Source organism: Argiope bruennichi, chromosome 11 (assembly GCF_947563725.1).
Source record: "Argiope bruennichi chromosome 11, qqArgBrue1.1, whole genome shotgun sequence".
NCBI classification, from domain to species: domain Eukaryota; kingdom Metazoa; phylum Arthropoda; class Arachnida; order Araneae; family Araneidae; genus Argiope; species Argiope bruennichi.
Window position 1 is genome coordinate 91,493,980 of NC_079161.1, and position 22,087 is coordinate 91,516,066.

Here is a 22,087-nt window from a genome sequence, read left to right on the forward strand (position 1 = left end):
TGTGAAGCATTCAAACAATTATAAGAATATTTCTCGACAACTGCAAAACACATTGAAGAATTATTATACCAAATGTAACAAAAAATATATATTAGATTTTTCATAAGAAAATTTTTCAATATGAGAAAAGTAGCATTAAACTCTATATAAATGCAGGTATAAAAATCAGTGTAAACTCCAAAAAGATTCACTTAAAAAAATTCGAGCAGTTATATAAAGAAAACCGTAGAAACGTTATAAAAATTAAATTTTAAAAATTTCCTTTTTTCGTCCACATAGTCTCTTACCTGCATTCAAATTTTAGTACAAATTTATTTGTATCTTATTATTACTTGCAAATTCCACTATTTGATGTAATTACCTCCGTTATTTAAACAATTTTTGACTCCTGGGCAAGTTATTGAAAGCATTCTACAAAAAAATTCCAGAATTTGATATAATTGATGCTCTTTCCTTGCACTCAGCCGCTTCAATACTTGTACCATTCTCAAACATATTGTATCATTTTGTGAAGCTTTCAATCTCAGAATTTGATGTCCTTGATGGTTCTCCCCTGCCACTCAGTTTCATCAATACGGGTACTTCCATTCTGAAATTTGTTGCAACATTTTTCGATAGCTTTCAAATATCAGAATTTGTTGCATTTTATTGTCTTCCCTGGCACTCGGCGCACAACATTTTTTGTTTTGTTATCAGGCGCAAGAACCAATAATGCGAATGGTTTACCAACACGTGAACATGCCATATATAACTGACCATGAGAAAAACAAGAGTTTTCTAAATTCAGACAACAAACACTCAACGATTGGCCTGGTGACTGGTTAATCGTCATCGCGAATGCAACTCGAATTGGAAATTAAATTCGTTTGAACTCTTAGGGCATATCGCTTGGGATCATGAGAATCCTCGGAATGAGAACTTACTCCTCTTTGAATTTTCCTTTGAGTGTGGTCGCGTAAATCACTTTGATCATTAGTTTTTTTTTTAATCACCAAACGCGTTCCATTGCATAATTTTGGTTGGTTTAGTTTTCGAAGCATCATGACCTCCGAGCCAACCTTCGGCTGTAAATTGTGCAGTGGTAAGCCAGGCATATCCAAGGAGTTTAAAAATTCAGATGGATAGTTGGTGATTTCGTTTTCGTTTGTTACACAGTCAATAGATTTGTATAAATGCAGAGTACCAACGATTTGATTCTGAATTACGAAGTTTAAATCATCCACGTCATTGATCTTAGCCGCCAAAATTGCTTGCTCACTCAACCATTTATGATTTTTGTGGTTATCAATGATGTTCAGGAACACTTTGTAAATGAGCTCATCTTTAGATGAAACGAAATTGCAAAAATTCCAAGAAAATGGAATCAATCCGCTCGATTCGTCGACAGGAACACGGCCATAACCGATAATCAACAATTGCTTGGCGAAATCTTCAGCAGATGGATCGTTCAACAATGCAACTCTCGTGTCACTTGAAGTTTCTTCACATAGCGGCACAGATCTGATGATTTGAGGCAAGCGTTTATTTCATCGGCAGCAGTCGATCTTTTAATGACTGGCAGTGTTTGGCAGAAATGGCCAGACAGTAAAATCATTGCGCTTCCAAAGCATCTCGAGTCATTGCGCAGATCTTTCATTGTCCGGTCAAGTGCTTCCAATGCGCGTTTGTGCGCCATCGTGCATTCGTCCCACATGATGATATTAGATGCTACTAAAATTTTGACCATTGCGGACTGTTTCGAAATGTTACATGTCACTTGTTTAGAATTTTGTAGGTTTAACGGCAACTTTAACGCTGAATGAGCCGTACGCCATCCTTCCAACAATGTGGCCGCTATGCCATTGCGGTAGAAGCAACTCTTCTACCGCAATGTTCGATCTCGCACGAACAGTGGCCAAAAGCAATGATATGAGGAATTGTGCAATCGTGTAGAAACGCTGCTCGATTCAAATAAACACTTAAACCATCGCGCCGAAAATTATCTCGCTGTTGCAATTTTTTCAGCTTATTAAGAAAATAATAATGGATTATAAAAAATCATTTTTAAATACACAACGGAAATTTGCAAATAATATTCCATTCGAAAGACCACCACTGAAGTTCAAGACATGAATTTAAACTGTCACAATCACAGTTCATTTTGAAGCAAAGCCACGCTGAAAATCGTCTGCCAATCAAGAAAACTGGAAAAGTGTCCTGGGGCGCTAGAATCCAGCCTCTATAGATTCAAACTATTTCATTCTTTAGTAGTGGCAATTATTTTTAAATTGTAATGTTTCGAAACCAAATGTTGGAATTATTTATGATCCTATCCGCAAACGTTTCTCAGAAATAAGACATCACTTTCCAGAATTTTTTAATGCGCAGAATAAATTTGATACGTTACAACGGATCAAGTATTATTATCTTATGTTTGAATTTTTTATTACTGTGCATGGAGACTTTCTCGGAAATAAGATATTTTATTCGGATATGATGAATTTCACACGTTTTAATGGATTACTGATTTATAGAGCATACTGAAGTTCTGCTTTTCGTTTAAGAAGTTTGAAAAATACTTACGGATATTTAATAATTTTCGTTTTGAATTAATTGCGATTATTTATCTTACAGTTTACTAAGAAAATTCTGTACGGTAATAGCATAGTTGAATTCTCAATCTATTAAAATGTTTTTAATATTGCTACGAAGCTCAGTTATTAAATTGGTAAAAATAAAACAAATAATTTAGTTAGTAGTTTTGACCTACTTGACAATTGTTGCAGTATTACCAACTCCTAAAAAAATACCCCTAAGATAGGATTAAATTTGGTGCGATCGTAGTTTAACCCCCTCATTGGCGCACTTTTCAAAAATCGCCAACTAACCAACCATGAGCTTACGCCGTATCGGAGGAGTCCTAGATAAGAGAAAACGGGTGTGGCCATCTTTGGCGCGTTATCGCTAAAGGCGAAGAAGGGAGTTAAACTACGATTCCCCTTAACTTTTTTTTCGTGAACTTTTACGATATTTTATGGTTATTCTGCTATTCGGGTCTGAGACGAATCCAAAAATCAAATATCATTAAAATCTTCAGTTATAAATGGAGTAACTAACACGATTTACGACTTTGTTTTAAATATATAGATATATCTTACATAGAATGTGAACTCCAACATTTTTTAAATACAATATTGCGCCATTTGCAATTAAAGGATTAAAATATTGCTTTATTTTACTCTTGTGGTTCTTTGGACAAGCAACATATTGAACAATAATTAAATTTATAGTTAATAAACAAGCAACTTATTAAAAAAGAAATAAACTAGTATTTATTGAATAAGTAACTTATTGAACAGGAAATAATAGTTATTGAACAAGAACTAAACTAGTAATTATTGAACAACAAGTAAGCTGAATTATAACTTGTTTTATCTTTTCGTGCTAAGCAGCTCTGTTTTAGTCACAATTCCCTGTCATTTTTAAACAATTTGTGAGGATCCTATGTTACGTTAATTAAAAACTGTGTAGCTCATGATTCATCTTTTAGATTATAATGGTTAATGGTGTTTCAGGTCACTTTTAATCCGAACATTAAAAAAAAATCATTCTTGGGATAATGTCTATTGCATTGTCTTTAAAAATCATCATTGAAATCGTAACGAGTTTAATGAATGAAATTTGGTATATTGTCTTTGCATTAAAATTGCAGATACTTGTGAAATAATAGTTGAAATCCATCCATGTCTGGGTAAATCTTTTTCCATTTGCATGCAATGATGAAACTATTTCGTTGCCACATAATATTGCAATACCACATTTCTTTAAAGGCAATCATCGAACTAAACACTAATTTTTCGCCGCTGTGTAATTGTTGTTTACCCATTAGTTTATCAGGCCATGATTTAAAAATGATATAACTCGGTGTCTAATGTTGGATAACGAGTGAATTTTCAATTCATTTTACTTTCATTATTTTTAGAAATACAAATGTTTTTTAAATTCGTAAATAATTTCTACATTTAAATTTATTTTATTGAATTATGTAAAATACTAATTCAATTCTAAGTCCATATTAAATGAAAAAAAAATGAAAACATTATGAAACAATTTAGAAAATTTCTGAATGTTAAAACGGATTTTAAATGAAGAAAACAAATTAGAAATTCTCCGGCAGACAAAGCCAAAATCACGAACATACTGCAAGAGAATAAAATTACATCAACATGAAATTCGCGTTTTTAATTTCCATTTAAGTTTTTTGAAATATATCTATTTCATTCCTGGTCCAATACAAACAGTTTCATTTCGAAAACCAATCGATGATAAATAGAATAGAAATTAATTTTTTGTTTGCAGAATAAAATCATATTAGTTACTGTCGTTTATTTAATAATAAAAAGAAGGATCCGAAGCTCTGCTATTTTCCAGGCATATGCTATGAGCCAATACAATTAAAATATATTAGGTTACATATACATAGGCATATTTTATCCTATAGAAATTATCCTCGCTCATGACATTAATATAAAAATTGTTTTACATTCTTGGCGAGTAAGTTTCAAATTCTTGGCTTCATCTTTTGGCGGAAACATTTAGCTGCAGAGCAACCATACAGCAAGCGCGTCACGCAGCGAGGGTATAATTTGTCTTCGTATGAGAATTTCCCCCATTATCCCTTGCAACCCCGAGCGGAGCAGAGAGAAATGAAATGCGTGCCTCTGATATCGATTATCAATTCGGAGCTATCAACGTTAAATAGATATTTTCTCTGAAACTAAACAAGAATAACAGCCTTCCTTTAATTCTTATATTCAAAAGAAAATATGAGAAATTCTTTTTTATATACATTCAATTCAGATTATTATTGAATGAATTAACCATTTATATCTATACCGCTTTTCCAAATTTTAACAAACATCATCATCAGCAAACAAACCGTTCTTTTGTCACGGAATTGCATTGTGCTGCAACTAAAGTCAGATTAAGAACTGTGTTTCGAGTTACTAAACCAAATGGTTAAATAATTGTGAATTCGAGATAAAGTGGCGAAAAAGCTAAAATGGACAATCATCGTTTAGTTTCGTAAAACTAATTCGTTTTTGGTGAATATTGAAAAATTGCCTGAAATTCGATTCTATAAAGAAGTCTGAGTATCACTTGGTATGTATGTGCATTAGATTATTTATTGAACTGTTTATAGATATTAATATTGGATTTCCTTTTCGTTTTTGACAACTCGAATAATTCTTATTTTATTATGCGTAACTGTAGTTTATCTGTAGTAAAGAAAAAATAATACTCGAATGTAAAACAAAACCAACTGTGAGATAGAATTTATTTTTTCACTTCTGTTTTGAAGAAATATATCAATTATCTATCATTGTGAAATTAATTACCAGAAATACCTCAGACTGTATAATGTATTGAAATTTTAGAGCTAATGTTTTATATTAGTTTAATTATATTTATTTTATTAACTCTAAAAAAATTGTTTCTTTTTATTTATCTGATCTGACTCCAGACAGCCCTGCATTCACTTTTATATCTAATACTGTTAAGGTTGATTTTCTATGCTTATAAATAATTTAATAATATAATTAAACTTATAAGAATCTGAACAATTATATTCGATTAAGTATTGATATTATTCTAATATTTTATAATTCATAGAATTTGTTTTTTTACAAACTTATTTATTGGCTACTAGAAAAATCAAATTCTTTAATAGAAGCGTATTTATCAATCACAATTAGAAAAATGCAATTGTTTTTTTAAAGAAAAAAAATATAATGAAAAATTTTAACAGACAAAATATGAAATTTCATGCAAATTGGAAAATCACCAAAAGAAAAATGGTTTAAAAATTTATTTTAATTCTTATTCTAAAAAAATGAAATGTTTTACCACATAATGAAATAAAACTATTAGTTCTTCATTATTTTGATTTGCTTTAAGTTTTAAAATCATTTAAATTTTCACAAATAAAAAAGAACTAGAATAAAATAGATAAAAATTGATTAATAGAAAATAAGTGGTACATGATTGAAAAATAGAGTAAGTGTGATTGGAGAAATTAATTTGCTTACTAAAGGGAGTTTTCTAATAGTAAATTTAGTAATGAGATTATACCAAACAAATTTCAATATATATTAAGTGAAGAGTAGGAGTTATTTTTATTCCTTTTTCTATCCCACACCCCCATTTTTTTTTCGAACTACTAATTTATTATTACATTTTAGCAAAAAATTTTCCCAGAAATTCATTTTGCAATATTACACCTATGGCAAGTAATTCCACATATAGAGTCTTTTAACTGGGATTTTATGATTTAAGATTAAAAGCATTGTTTCATATGAACTGTATAAACATAAGTGTAAATGTTAATCCAGTTGGTTCAAAAATTCACATATTTTACTAAAAATAGCGAGCAAATTATTAAGATAACAATTATTATTAAATGAATTTAAAGATAAAAATGTTAAAATTTGTGTAACATTCTCAATCGCAACAATCTTTATGTCTCATAAGAGCAAATTGATAAAATAAATTGATTACTAATTTCCAAAGTTTAGATTCCATTTGCATATTACTTTTTCTCAGGATTCTAAGGCACTGAATTATTTTGTCCTAACTCTTTCACATGCCTTTTCAACATTATTATTCAATTTCTTCTAAATTATAGATTCATTTTTCAACTAAGTTGTCGTTTCCAAAAATTGATTGTAATTTTTAAAAATTGTTTTCAACCTCATTAAAAAAAAATGAAAATTTTACAATAAAACTTTATACACTTGCTTAATATTGAAGACCATCCTACAGTAAAAAAATGCTCAAACCTATGCAAAGAGTGAAAAAATTACTCAAACAGTTTCTGCAGTTTATTTTTAAAAATTGAATGAAAAAAAAATTATAAAAATCTGAAGACATATTCTGTATTTTCTCTCTTATTTTAATTGTATTAATGGTATTTTGAGAAACAGATTCAATTGTTCATAATTTATTAATATGATTTATTAGACATATTTTCAAAACATATCATGGATGAATTTAGGTTGCCATTAACCACAAAAACTTTGCTTAATTTTTTGGATTACTATGTAAATACCATGAAATGAAAGAGCTTTGGAATATATATTCTTTTCATAAGGTTCAAAAGCTTTTCAAAGAATATTATTTTTTGAACAAATTTTTCATCTTGCTTTCTGTATCCTTAATTGAGTTGAACTTTCCTTTGGCAGTGTTCAGATCAGACAAAATTTCAGTGTGCTCTTGGGCATGTTTACATTTACATTTATAAAAGAATTCAATAGTCTTTTTTTTACTGCAATAACTATGCATAAAATTTTTTACTACATTTTTAGAAATTTTTCTAAATATACCGATACTAAATTGTTAATGGATATCCAAAGTTCCTGAAAAAATTTATTTTTATAGAGATTTTTTGATGTGTTGAAGTTTGGCTGTATTTTTCAGAGTAAGTTGTGTGTCTTTATTTTAATATAGATTTATCATTGAATAAATCTTTCATCTGGTGATTTCCTACTAAAAATGCAATTAAAATTGTATTTCAAATATTATTGAAATTAAATGCGAGTAGAAAGTTTCTTTGGTATTTATATATTTTGGCAGCCCCTAATTTAATCGCCCGGTTCATTATGTATAAAAGTTAAGGTTGCAGTAGGTATAATGGAGCTTGGCAACTTTGGATATATTTAAAGTTGCCAAGTAAAGCCCGGGGATGGCTACAATATATTACGTGTAATACATGGCTTTGTTTGGGCTCATTACCATTGAATGTGCTGTTTGATATTGTAATTGTTATAATATTGTAATTGTATCAAATGAATTTTTAAACTCTTTACGGCTGGTTTCTTTTCCTGATTTATTTTAATTACCTTTTCTGTGTATATTGGCTTCTAGTGCTTTAAGGGTTTTACTTCTATTGCTGTAAATACCTCAAAATAAAATTTAAAAAAATATAATTAATGACTTTTAATAAGACTCGTACAAGGGAAAGAAACCTTGTTAATTTGAAAATAAAATGTCCAATATTTATGTCTTTTCTGTTATCAAAGGAAGAAAACCAAAGATAAAAAATTTAAAAAAATAATGAAAATGATTTGAATTTCGTTAAAATATTGAAAAATATAGTTGTAAGATATTCTTAAAAATATTCTTTATAATTAAATTAGCAAAATATATATATATATATATATATATATATATATATATAGCTATATATAGTGATAAAATTTGTATAAAACAAAAGATTTTTTTAAAATTATTAACTGATGAAAGAAATCATTTTTACTATGAAATGTTCTTGAACTATGGAAAAAAAAAAATACATGAATGTTTTTAATTTTATTTTTTAATTTAAAAAAAACAATAATTGCAAAATTTTGAATTTTTCGGTAATTTGAGTTTTTCCCTTGTCTAAGAATCTTTGTATTCACTGAATATTAAAATATTGTCGTTAATTACGATTTGTTTTGAGTAATCATTGACATAGAAATAATTAGTTATTTTATTAAATCAACAGGAGTGTTGCCCCGAAACTTTCTCGCATACTCTCCAGTAAAGGTGTTATCGCCCACACCCAGCAAAAAAGTTGTGGAGTTTGGGCAGAGAATGCCTTGCATTGCATTGGCGTACAATACTCACGAAATATTAACCTTTGACGAGAATTTTATTTTTTAGAGAATCTGTCTTACGATCAGTGGCATCAATTCATTAATTGGATTGATGGATTTTTTTTTTTTTTCCAAGTGGCTAGAACCATTCCTATTCCCGATCAGGAAGCTCCGACTGCAGCAGAGGAACTGCTTGGAAACAGAATTTTGCGTTACGGCTTGCCTATAAATTTACATTCGGATCGCGACACACATTTTCATTTCTCTCTTTTTTCTGAGCTTTTCAAGCTTTTAGGAATTCAATGAACACTAGAGGACAATAGAATGAACAATGGAGCGACAACATTGCATCTTGAAGCAATGTCGCGATGTAAAGATCCATGTCATTTTTCATTATTTCTTTTAAAGAAATCAGATTGATTGAGACGCACAGTTTTTACCTTTTTCCTGGACTGTCGAAGTACTCCCAATGAAGTGATTAGATAGAGCGGATCGAAAATCTTTTTGGCCAACCTTGCACTCTCTTTGGAAGACCAAGTGAAAAGCCTTCTTTAACGAATGTATACATGAAGAGTTGAGCGGCACTTTTGGAAAGTGTACACGCGTAGACAGCAGGAGAATTAATCTGCAGTCGAATGAATGAAAATGTGTTATGATGCCAGAGTAATAGATCGCCATTTTATGGGGAATGTCGTATTTGAATGTATTATTACCCGAAGACACGGAGGGGGTTGAGACCGAAATAGCAACTCGATAAGGAAGACCCTTATTCTGTCGTCAAGAACTAACTGATGTTGTCTGTTGAATTCGTAGTTGTCTAACGCCAAAAGATATTCACGTCTATTAACTAATACAGAACAATAACTCATAGGTATGGATAATGAGCCTGAAGAGGGAGGCATTGTCACAATTCTACAACATTTCCTCCTTGCAGATAGTTTTATGACAAAGAAAAGAGTTCTGCGATTAAGGTAAGGTGGTACCAAATCTATGATTTCTTATTTCGCCAGAGTGTGATTATTTTCAAACATTGTATCCTTTTAAGTTTGATAAATTGCTGTGTATTTGTAAATTTCATTTATTTTGATGATTATTCAAACAACAAGAGGAATCTCGTTACATTTTCGCATCGATCTACATTGAATGTATAAGTCATGACATGGTTTTCCAATTATTATACTCTGTTTCACCCTAACTTGGCAGTAGTGTAAATTCTAGGCATGCCGAATCGCAGTCGTCATCAGGGGAACAGGGTTACTTTAAAGTACAAAGTTACTAGAAATGCAGATCGCTGGCGAAACTTTATCTCGCAAATTTTTCGCCAAATGGTAAATATTTATTTACTTTATCATATTATCACTTTATCAGAGAATTAATTGTTTCCTTATTTTCATTATTTTTTCAATATTATTGACACATTATTTTAATAAATCATTAAAATTATTTCATTTCGTTTCACTGTTTTTCAAAAGAAAACAATATATCTTTCAATATTCTGTAAAGCGTAGTTCGGCTAATGTTTTTCGAAAAGATATTTATATCATCGTTCACATCTTTTAAAACTTTATCTAATGTTGGGATCTCATTTCTGCAAAAAAATGCATGGATTTTTCGTCAAATACAGAATAATGTAAAATCATCATATTTTACAAGACCTGAATGTTTATCTACTGAGCCTGGTCGCTTCTTTCCAGGGGTACTTAAAGGATGCTTTTATTTCTTTTTTCAAAAGGAAAACTGTTCATTGCGAAACATCTGTAAGATGCGAAACTTTATCGACGATTTGATTGATAGAATCTTAAGGGTCTTCTCGGAGTCGAGAACAAACATTTAATATATTTCTGCGTGCTGCACTTTTTGTTTTTTTCACTCGTCTTGAAGGTGTGCACAGCGTAGTCGGTGATAACACTTTCTCTTTTTCAACCATTTTAGAAGTTAATAGAAATGACGAATCGAATAAATATTCACCAAACAAAACTAATAACTACTAATGCGATTAATAGTATCAAAAACATCAGCTGCTAAAAAAGCGAGAATAAAAAAGTACGAAAGATGATAATGGTTGCGAACTGAATGAAGTTGAGTTGGCGGAGACGTAAAAGAAAAGCGCGCCAAATATTTGACCTTGAAGACCGGTTCTAGCCAAAGTGAAATTCATTATGTCAATCTTTTAGTTTTATTCGTTCGCTTTATTTACAAAATACTTGACATATAAGCACTTCTAACTTGAGAATAATTTTAAATACATATTGATAAAAAAATGATTTCTGTAATTTATGATATTATTTGATAAATTTCTGCGCATTTTAACTATTTTAAAGTCGGAATTGATGGGGAACTCTTTCCCAAAGCGGAGCGTCACATTTTCTACCTTTAACAATACTGCCAAGTTAGAGTGAAACAGAGTATAGAAAATCGACAGGGTTGCCGCCTCGCAGGGAAAATGCAGGGGATTCGAAAATCATTTAAAAATAGAGAAATTTGAAAATTTTCATAAATACCGGGAAAATACAGGGATTTTGTAGTTTCTTAATTCCTTCCCCACCCTTTTTTTTCATGTAAAAAATTCCGATCTGTGAACATTGCAAGAATAAAAACTTTTTTACTTTTAAAAACATTAAGAAACTTTTTAGTTAAAAAATTTTTAGTTTAAAAATAATATTTAAAAGCTCAACATTTATGGTCATTAAAACTTGTTGCATCTCATTGGTCCTCTAATGCATTCAATGATATATCGAAATCGAATCGCCAGCGATGACCACACGTCAGCAAGTAAATATCACATAAATAAAAATGATGTTCTCGGCATTGTCAATTCAGATTGTTTGCTGGCGCACACACACTCTGATTTCGAAAATTAATTCATTTGAAAATATAAATCATTTCCGATTTCTATAAGATATCGGATACTTGGTTGGCCTCGCGGCGAGTTGCAGCGGACTGTTTTGCAAGCGCGCCTGTGAATTTCTTGCCAAGTGTTCATCGACTCCAAATGGTATTTTTCTTTTGTAACCTTTTTATATTTGTGAAATTGTACATGAGTTAATTATCAGGATGTTGCAGATTATTAACCAGTTACAGTCAATTTTGGCAGAAAAAACAAGCTTCCTGTTTTTATTATATGTCCTAAAAGTCAGAAACAAAAGAAAATCAAAAGTCGTCATTAAAAATTTTATCTCGTTCGCAATTCAGAGTCAAAAATCCCAAGGTTAAAAATATACTTGTCTACAAAATTGGGCTTCAATTTGTTATCAACTATGTATCTTCCACCTGGACCACTACAGCGAAGACGTAAGGCAAATAACTGATAGCTCTCCAAATAAAGCTGCACGCCGTATCTGTATCACGACTTGACTTTTTAGAAATCCACATATATAAAAAGTTCACCAATTCATTTCAGTTGACCGCTCCCATCAGGATTTTTCTTCATACCAGCATGTGTGGTCTCCCCAAAACTTTCTAGCATACTCTCTAATAAATAAGAAGTTATGTTTTACAAGCTTTTTTTCCAAACCAGTTAAAACCAAAATTTGACATAGAGTTAAAAATGCTGTCACAAAATCAATACCGAAGCCCAGGTATTTAAGTGTGTTTTTGAGTTTTTTGAGTTAATGCGCTTATATGCTCCTGAAAGTACAGACGTTTAACCACTTGATGAATTTGAACTAAAATTTAGATGGGTGTCTTCAATAAAAATGTTAAATCTATGTACCGAATTTTATCAATCTAGTTTTCCTCGCTTTATAATTCTCGTGTCACATTATATTTCAACATTCGGACAGACAAACTTCCTCTCAACAGATTTTGCTCTGAATTTGATATAAATCTTAAAATTATATGTAAGACCACATACTAAATTTAATCTATCTAGCTCAAAGCGTTTTTGAATTATTGTTGTAGCAGGGGGACTTATTCCAAAAGTGTGTTTTTCGAATTCCTTGAGATCTAAAACGTGGAGATTTGTCAAAATCTCGAGTTAAAATTTTTTTTAGCGACTGCAGCACTTTTATTATACTTTCTATGCGTTAATGTAAATACTGAATACCGACAAGGAAGTGTTAAAAAAATGTCCGTTGACATTTCATGGCAAATTCCATGAAAACCAAGTCTCTTTAATCTGCCAAGCTCCTTTTACAAATCTCACTTATTGAAATTCTTATATTGTCTATCACAGGCGATGAAAATTGCACCGAGTCTATGAAACAATATAGGCACCTTTTGCAAGTTCCGGTTTTGTTTTAACCTCTCAAACTTAGCAATAAGTAACTTCTGTTGCATTTTTATGTCGTTTGTTTGTTTTTGAACGAAATTTTTTAATAATAAAATTTTATTGTGAAAAGATTGATCATCCGTTTGTTCTTTCGTTTCAGGTAGAGGTATTGTGGCAGATAGGTACAACAGATCGACCTGTTTTCAAATGTCCTTAACCATCAAGCATATATTACAGTATGAACCAACTTCCAACAGTGAATTTTATTTTCAAGACATAAAATGTGAGCGTCATCTGTAAGGAAAACAATAAACGTAGGAGAACATAAAATATCGTGTATGCGATTTTAAAGAACCGTCTGTCGGAAAGTGAAAAGACAATTTTACAATCGATGGCAATGGACTTGTACCCGAAGACATTAGAGGATCTTGCTCTCAGAAGGGCGGCGGTTATTCTGTGTAGTTGCCCTAACATGTATATGTTTGCTGCAAGAATGAAGGATGCTACTAAAGAAGAATTTGAGCCAGAAATAGATAAAATCTCGAGAAATATTGTAGCTAATTTTTCGTTGCCTCTAATGCTGGAGCAGGATTTGCTTGGAGCAATGAAAGCTGTTTCTAGGGAAATAATAAAATGGGTGAAGTTTCATGAAAATTTTTTAGAGCAATATGATGGAGTTTTGTCTAGACTAGAGAACCTAGAACATATATGTTGGACACGCCTCGGGACTGTGGACTACGAGAAAACGGCCCAAGTACTGATCCGCAACAAAAAGTTAAGCACCGAGCAGTGCTTCAAACTTGCCTGCCTCTATTGTTTCTTTCAAGATATAAAGGAACTTTGGAAGGAAGTACCCTATTCGTACAAAAAAGTTTTTTTTAAGGTTAACCCTTTGCCGATTACAGAACCTAGAATAGTGGTTTTTTTTTATTGTTTATTAAATCGCCGAGGATATCAGGAGGAATTAATTCTTCCACCAGAGCAAAGAGATTTATCTTCTATCTTTGAATATATGTTTGAATATGTCGCACTTCAAGGTTATAGAACTGCAACTCAGTATTTTTTTCACAAGTTAAACCTCTTGGACAGATTACACATAATAACAAGGTTAGCTGTACGTGTAGCAAAAATGCGTTCTTTTGATCGTTGTTTCTATTTGCACGAGTACCAAAAATATAGCGACGTTTTGCGCTTTTTGATGAGCCATATGCGTGTAAGTGAACAACGAGAACTGTGTCGTAGTGCGCCGTTTGAAACCCTTAAGTGTCTTCTGGATTGGCCCTGGCAATTTGAATTCTTGAGACACGCAAAATATATATTGCAATTCTATCTTCTCACAAATGAAAAGTACAGCCGGTTGCTTTTCATTCTGGCCCATAACAGTTCTTCAGGATTCAACTATCCGAAATTGTTCCGAATATTTTTTCGCATGAGTCCGAAGAAATATAAAAATTATACGTTGACTCATTACTCGCATTTCTTGCCTGAATTCATAAAGATCAACGATGTTGTGACCGTGAAATTTATTTTGAGGCATTTGAATGTGAAAGAGAAAGTGAAACTTCTGGCCAACAAAAGTATGGGGTGTAACTTTATACCTGCTCTTGTAACTGCAGGCAAGTGGGATTTCCTAAGACTCTTCATTCGTGAATCCCAGTTAGCGAATGAAAGCAAAGACTGTCTCGTGGCATATTTTCGATTGCGGTTTCCTGAGGACTGGAAAAGCGAGTGGTTCCGAGAGTTTGTGCGTGAAATTCGTACAGATCAAAGCGGAGCAAAGTACGATCGATGGGCCTCCGATTGCAAAAGAGTATTTCGACGTGCGGTGAGGAAACGCCGCAATGAAGATCATTCCGAACAGCCTAAGAAATTACTTAGAGCAAATTAAGTTCGAGAACGAAGAACGTGCGTGGCCGAAAGGAAAACAAATATGGATTTTAACTTTAATTTATATACGGGGATAAGTAGTACTTTATGGGATTTCTTTGAAAATTTTCAGATTAGGAGAGGGAAATTTGGATACCTTTGAAGTTATGCTGTAAACGATAAGGGTTTTTATAACTTCACTTAAGGACGTATTAATCCCTAGAAAGGGAAATTTTCGCACGAGTTTTCCCTCCATTATGGGGGAAATGCAAGCAATCTGGACAACAACATACCCGAATGAATGTGTAAACAGAATTGATTTGAACTGATTATCTTTATTTTTAAACGCTGAATCCGTGGCCTCCTGTGTTTTTGAAATGATTGTGAAGTTGAAGTGAAATTAAAAAGCAAGAAAGGACTGATTTTCTAGAAAAAGCTACAAATAAAAATGCTTGTTTGACATAGCATGAACTACCAGTAATTGTGAAGATTAATTTAATTATTTATGTTCGATTTTTCAGAAGATGAAATGAACACAAATTTTTGTTTTCATCCATAATTTTTGCAGTCATGAATTATCTGGCTATGAATGAATTATTCACTTGTTGAGAAAACTTCGAAATGACAAAAAAATATATATTTATCTATTTAAAATAATAAAAGGAAAAAAACTGACGAAGCTTTTACCTAGCCCCATATATAGATCCGATTTCGCCTATTTTTATATGATAGGAAAAATCATGGTCCCGTGATATGTCATCTAGTTTCATCTGCCTCCTTTGACCTCTATTTTTATGAGAATTTTTTTTAAAATGTGTTCTTACTATTTTGATAGGAAAAACAACAACAAAGTTCCTCTATCATAATTTTGGTACCAAATTCGAAAGTTTTTGTTTCGAAAGGTTTCTTATGGTTTCTAAAATCATCACCAATAGTGATCTACCTTTTACTTTTCCAGATATATTGTAGCATATAATTTTTGTAAGGTTGTCAGCCTTGGCAACCGGATCTAATTTTGTTACCAACTGACAATTTCGTTACTTCCAAGCATAGCCAACCACCCTGCGTGCTGTATCTTTATTCTGCAAGTGTCATTTGAAATAATGCTTTGTTTACTTTTACATATATTATTATAATTATAATTTTACTATATGTTTGCTGTGAGAAGATACAGCTCATTATGTTGACTGACACAACTAAATTAATCTTTTCAATGCTATTCTCCGTCGATGACCGTTTTGATGCTTTTTATTGAGTTTTCTAGAGCCAATTTTAAAGAAACTAATTTTGCGAAATTTGGCTCATTTCTTGTGGGATGGCATTACCATATAAATTTCATTTTGCAATATCTCTCAAAAATCGAGCAAAAGGAGGTAAACAGCACCTGGTAATCTACGTAGAAGACATTTGTTTTCATGTGATGTAAAAATCGGCGACATCAGTATTTTGCATATTTTACTAGTAGTTGTTGACTATGTATATTTTTAAGTTTTTTCATCCTCACAGAATGTACACTGAAGTAGGGGATTCTGCAGTTTTACTCGAGAATGGACGGTGGTCGAGAAATGGGAACCATCGACGGCATATCAAGGCTTAACTAACTTTCATATGAAATAGAAATTGACGGAATCGGTACTCTATGACATTCCCAATTACTTTTCAATGGAAAGAATTTGGTAGAACAGCTGGACGCCCACGGGGCTAGTAATTTATTAAAATGAAAAACTTTCTGTTGAAGTGATATTTCTTAAGGAAAACAAACAAAATCAGTCTATCTAAGGAATAATGTTATGCTGGACGTATTTAAGATTTTAAGCTACCTAGCAGAGGAATTCCTTTTTTTGTAAGTTCAATTTGTAATTTTATTTTAAATGGTTGGTTATTAATTTTCATCCCAGTTAAGTATGAATAGGTCGTGCGTATAGAATTGCATCCTTTTTGGACGAAGGTTTTTGTATCCACATTGTCCCAAACGAGATTATAGAGAGAATGCATTTTTGTATATGATGTGGGGTTATTTGCATATTGTGTATTCAGAATATTTTGCATATTATCAATTGTATATAATGTGAATTACTGTGCTGTGTATATTTTATGCATTTTGTGAATTGATCCTTGATGAATGATAATCCAAAACAAAATTGAACATAACTGAATTTGTAATTAGTTGGAATAAGAATTCCAATTTTATGTAAAGTAATTTTGAAATTCGAATCAGAAATGGTTCCTTTAATTTTTTTGTAAAGTTAATTACGTGAATGAATATTCCATATATTGTGAATTTTATATGTGATGTTGCAAAACAAAATTGAACATTATAGTTTTTCTTTTAATTTAAAATTGACCGAAACGTTTTTTAAAGGTTTAAGAAAGAATGAATCATTTATTAAATAAATGAAAAATATTTTTCATTAATTTTTTTTTTACCACAAGATATTAAAATTTGGAGAATCGCTTCATTTACAATTTTCTTTTTTCTTTTTTTTTTTCTTTTTCTAATGTTATAAGATATTTCGTTAAAAACAATTCTATTATTCATTTTGTAATTCAATAAAATTTATGTATGGATATTTTATATACTGCAAATTATGTCTTTGTTTTGTGATATTACAAATCAAAACTGGACAATGTAGCTTAGTAATTTTTTTGAAATATTTGTTTAAAGGAATGATTTTTTCTTAATGAGAAATCTAAAAGTTTTTGGTAAAAAATATTAAATGTTATGTCGTTGTTTTTTCCATGCTTTCTTAAGCACTGAAAGGCAATGGAATAATTTCATAAATGTGTCTCTGTGTTATTGGTATTCGAGGTGTGAAAATGTTTTCAATTCTTTGTGCAATTTTTAAATTCATGTCAAAGTTGATTTGTAATAAAATGTTTATTATATTGCTTCTTATTTTTATATTGTCTGGATGTGAACCAACTACCTGATAGCAAATCTGTTTGACTTCTTGTTTCAACACGTTTAGGCTACACGATTTCTGAAATATTTGAGAATTATTTTTTTTATCTATCGCTGAAATAGATTCTCAAATTTTATTAACTGAAATAAATGGCCTCCTCTCTGATTGTCCAAAGTCTTTTTGACTGAATTTGAAAGTAATCTTTTCATGCTTTACGTCCGTAAATTTAATCCAAAATAACCTTAATATAATATCTGATATTCAATCGGATATTAAAAAAAAATGCACTGGCCGTTCAATGTTTGATTTACAATAGAAGAAAATAATTCTTTTCCGTAAACTGGAAGGAAAGCTAGATTTTTATTCGTGTAAGTTACTATTTCCAAATTCCTTTCAATCCTTGGACTAAAATCATAGACAATTTCAGAAAATAAAATTGAGGGAATGCACTTCTCGAAACATTTTTGCACTCACTTCAATTAATCTTCCCCCCCCTCCCCCAGTTCTCCCCCCTTTAAATTGTGGGCCTTGGATAAGGCCACTAATATCTTGAATTCCGTTCACTAAAACAATGCAAAATAATTAAAACTGACAGTTCTGGTGATATATATTTGCATGAATTTGCCGGTTTTACTGAATCTATCTTGAAAATACTTGTTTTGGAAGCCTGTTTGCAGACCGACTCACGCCAAAATTTGACACAAAACTAAAATTGTAATCACAAGAGAATATTACGAATTGAACGATGATGAACTTGTGTGCTAAATTCTATTTTCATTGGATCTTTGCGTTTTGTAATTATTGAGTCCACTTGTACTCAAACAGCAGAACAGACAGACTTCCTCCGAACAGATTTTTCTCAACATTTGATTGAATTGGTGAAAACACTGTTTATGAAGTTTCATTTTCTACTTTAAAGCGTTTTTGAGTTGACTTCCTTAAAGATAGTCAAAATGACAAAAGACTGTTTCACTGTCTCAGGGAGGTCCAAAACGTATAGTTTCATTAAAATTTCGAATTTGAGTTTTTTGAACGTTACAATACTCTCTTTGTACTTCACTTACGATGAAGTAAAAATGAAATGTGACATATTGAAGCAACCATATGTAATTTTTATATTCCTATTGAATAATTTAGTATTTATTGAAAAATAAATAATTCCAAAGTACAAATATTATAGAACCACTATACAAATCTAGACATGTTGCAAAGTTTGTGTAACTGAAGAGCGTTGAAGTTTTTAGCAGGTTCCAAAACTTTGCATCATTCGGTAAGAACTGAAAGTTTATCTGTGCACTTTAAACATATTTGAAGAAATGAACTATCGTTTGCAAATATTGTTCTTTCAATTAAATGCAGACGATAATGATTTATGATAGAAAGTAGGAATTTATCGTTTGATTTGTCATTGATATTGGAGGGAAAAAAACCCATCTTTTTTTATTAATTGATTTTGAAGCTAAGATCTTCAAACCAAATAACCGTCAAATTCCTAAAACCACTATAAAAGGGTTTTCTTTAAAAATATATATATATATATATAAACAGCTAAAAAATACGCAGTTTTGGGAAATTTTTAATTTATTCGGTTTTACTTATTGATATCATTAAATTTCTTTTCTTTATTTCAATTTTATTAGTTGTATTCAAGTTTTTAATGTTTATCACACGTGCATTTAATCAATTTCATACTGTAAAAATTATAAAATTAATTTTTTTTTTTTTTTTTTTTTGAAAGTGGCGACGTAAATTGTTATTATCTGCTCTGGATTACCCTGCACGATGGACAGTTCTACGCAGTGAGTGAGGGTATTCCGCCCACATGGCTTTGGGGTGAAATATTGTGAATTAAAAGTAAAAGCATTATTTAAGATCAATTTTATAAACAGAAATGTAAATATGAATTTTCCAAAAATGTTTTTACTTTTTTATAGTAGTTTTCAACTTTCTTCTTTAAATCAGCATCATGGTCAATAATTGTCGGTTTGAACTTTTTTTAATGATATGAAACTCTATTAAATACGTCGCATATAATTTCGAGGCATCTATAAAATTTGCAAAATAACCACAAAGTAATGCTTTTTTTGTACGGAGCAATACCGAGAACCATGATGCGCCGACATAGAATTTATTCATTCAACAGGTCTTATTTCAAAATTGATACAAGAAATGGTCCATTCTAATGGAAAAGGCCAGTAATAGTATTTGCAGATGAAAGTTGTTTTTCTAACTTTGAAAAATAATTAACTCACTGCCGAAATTGTAAGGAAAACTTCCAATATTCGATTATCTATCTTCTCTCTATTGACCGTCTCAAAGAAGGTACACCAGTCATTTCCCAGTGTTTCTCAAGAATGATTCGCCTAAGATTATGAAAATATTGATTTTCCTAAAATTGTAATATTCAAACTTTATAAATCGGTGAGATTGGATAGCAGAAGATAGAAATGCTGATTTATTTAAAAGGATAGGTTTATTTATTTCATCTCGCAGAATACATTTCCTTTAGACCAAAGGGTTGTCTAAAATTTAAACATCAAAGTATTTTAAAATATATTTATTGACTGAAAGAAAATAAATTATTCGAATTGACGTCATTTAAATCCTTTTGAACATAAAACTAAAAACTATACTTTGCCAAGAATCAGATAAATTTTTGTTGAATATTTCTTCGAGATATATAAAATATGAAAACTATTCTGTAGAGCACATAAGTCTTTAGAGCCCGACAGCTCTGCTTTCAATTCTGATTTTTTTTAAAAAGGACAGGCTTGATTTCTGTAAAAAAAATGCCTTTACATTAATTTCAGTTGAATCATTTGCATTATAATTTTAAGTTGGAATTTTTCGGGGGCTGATAGAAAATTAGAGATAAGTAGAAAATGAATAAGTAGTACTTATAATGATGCTGAATGTGTAGTACGTATAATGAAGCTGAATGTGTAGTACGTATAATGAAGCTGATAGTGTAGTATGTATAATAAAGCTGCATGTGAAGTACTTATAATGAAACTGAATAAGTAGTATAATGAAGCTGAATGTGTAGTACTTATAATGAAGCTGAATGTATAGTACTTATAATGTAAAGTTAAATCTCTACAGGGCAGACCGTTTGAGTTAAAGCTACCAAATTAGCAGATTTACACCTAAAGGGTCTAAAATGTGCACAACAGAGCTATTTTTTTAAAATTTTTAATTAGAGTTTTAATGAATTAAAAAATTACGCGAAATTTCTACGTTTCTTCTCAATAATTTCCGAAAATATTATCGCAGAAAAATAATTTTTAAATCAAGTTTAAGCTCAAAAAGATGTCTTTTTAATAATATCATTGTTTTTCCAAGCTTCCATTTTTAATGAATTTCTAAAAAAATACTTTGACCACATTTTTCAATAAATTATTTCGCACAAAATAAAATTATAATTTATCCTGCTTGAGCCCTTCAGATGTGCTTGGGGAAAATTAGCTGCTGCCATCACGCTGGCAAATAATAAAAATGAAAGATTAAATCAACGTTTAGTACAAACTAAACCAAGAAAGTGTCATTTGCAGCACGTGTCTGTATAAAACGAAATATGACATCTTCTAAAAAAATAAAGCATAATAAAAAAATAAAACATGACAAAATAAAAAAAGTTGTCTGTGGTGTTTTAAAATAGCTATAACATTAATTCAATAATACAATTTTATTTAAGGCATACATAGTTTTATATATACTCTAATCAAGGCTCAACTGCCAATTTCTATAACTTGATTAATTGGCGTATATATCTAATAAAAAATGGTCTAAATGAAATAAATAATTATATTTTTTGTAGTCTGAATCAATAAATGTTCTGATGAATTACGAACTTTGAATTTTTATACAGATAGTCTGTTTTTGAATCATGTTTAATAAAACATTTTTGAGACATTTCCTCTTTTAAAAAACAAAAGTTCCGCTCTTTTGCAATTACAAAGCATTGAAATATGAACATTAGAATGTCTCTATTCTATAAGAAACATGCGAACTCTCCTTCGGCCGTCTTGAAGGAAATACGCCATTCAAGACTTTTTCCAAGAGTGTTTGCCTGAAGTAAATTTAATTGTTGATTGTTCTAAAATGAAGGTAATGAAAGTTTCATAAGTTGGTAATGTTTGATCTCATAAGATTAAACGCTAGATTGTCAAGCTAATTTTACTGAATATGATTTATAGGAACGAATTACTGTATAAAATTCAAACTTCATAATGTTTTCAGAAGGACATTTATTGATTGAAATAAAATAATATATTATTTACCGAAATTAAATCTTTTTCAAGGTAAAACTTAATTTTATAGTGAATCAGAATTTTTTTTTTATTGAATAATTCTTAGAAATATTGCAAAAATTGTTTTAAAAATATATTCTGTGTTACACATAAGATTACCATGCTGAAGGGTTCTACTTTGTTTTGTAACATTTTTAAAAAAATGTTTGTTAGTAAAAAAGTTTTCCTGTTTATTATTTATTT

The 22,087-nt window shown here is 30.6% G+C and overlaps 2 protein-coding genes across 4 annotated transcripts in view; both read left to right on the plus strand.

Moving 5' to 3' along the window:
* LOC129957549 (uncharacterized) overlaps positions 1-22,087 on the plus strand; it is an 87,458-nt gene that overhangs the window by 11,369 nt on the left and 54,002 nt on the right. The window lies entirely within an intron of this gene.
* LOC129957551 (uncharacterized) lies at positions 4,664-17,109 on the plus strand. Of its 3 annotated transcripts, none has more exons than XM_056069910.1 (3): positions 4,664-5,142; positions 9,487-9,943; positions 12,986-17,109. In XM_056069910.1, the coding sequence occupies exon 3, from the start codon at positions 13,217-13,219 to the stop codon at positions 14,711-14,713; it is 1,497 nt and encodes a 498-aa protein (XP_055925885.1). In that variant the 5' UTR covers positions 4,664-5,142; positions 9,487-9,943; positions 12,986-13,216; the 3' UTR covers positions 14,714-17,109. The 3 variants fall into 3 exon arrangements, with proteins under 3 accessions (XP_055925885.1, XP_055925886.1, XP_055925884.1); XM_056069911.1 differs by having other exon boundaries at positions 9,487-9,586; XM_056069909.1 differs by lacking the exon at positions 9,487-9,943.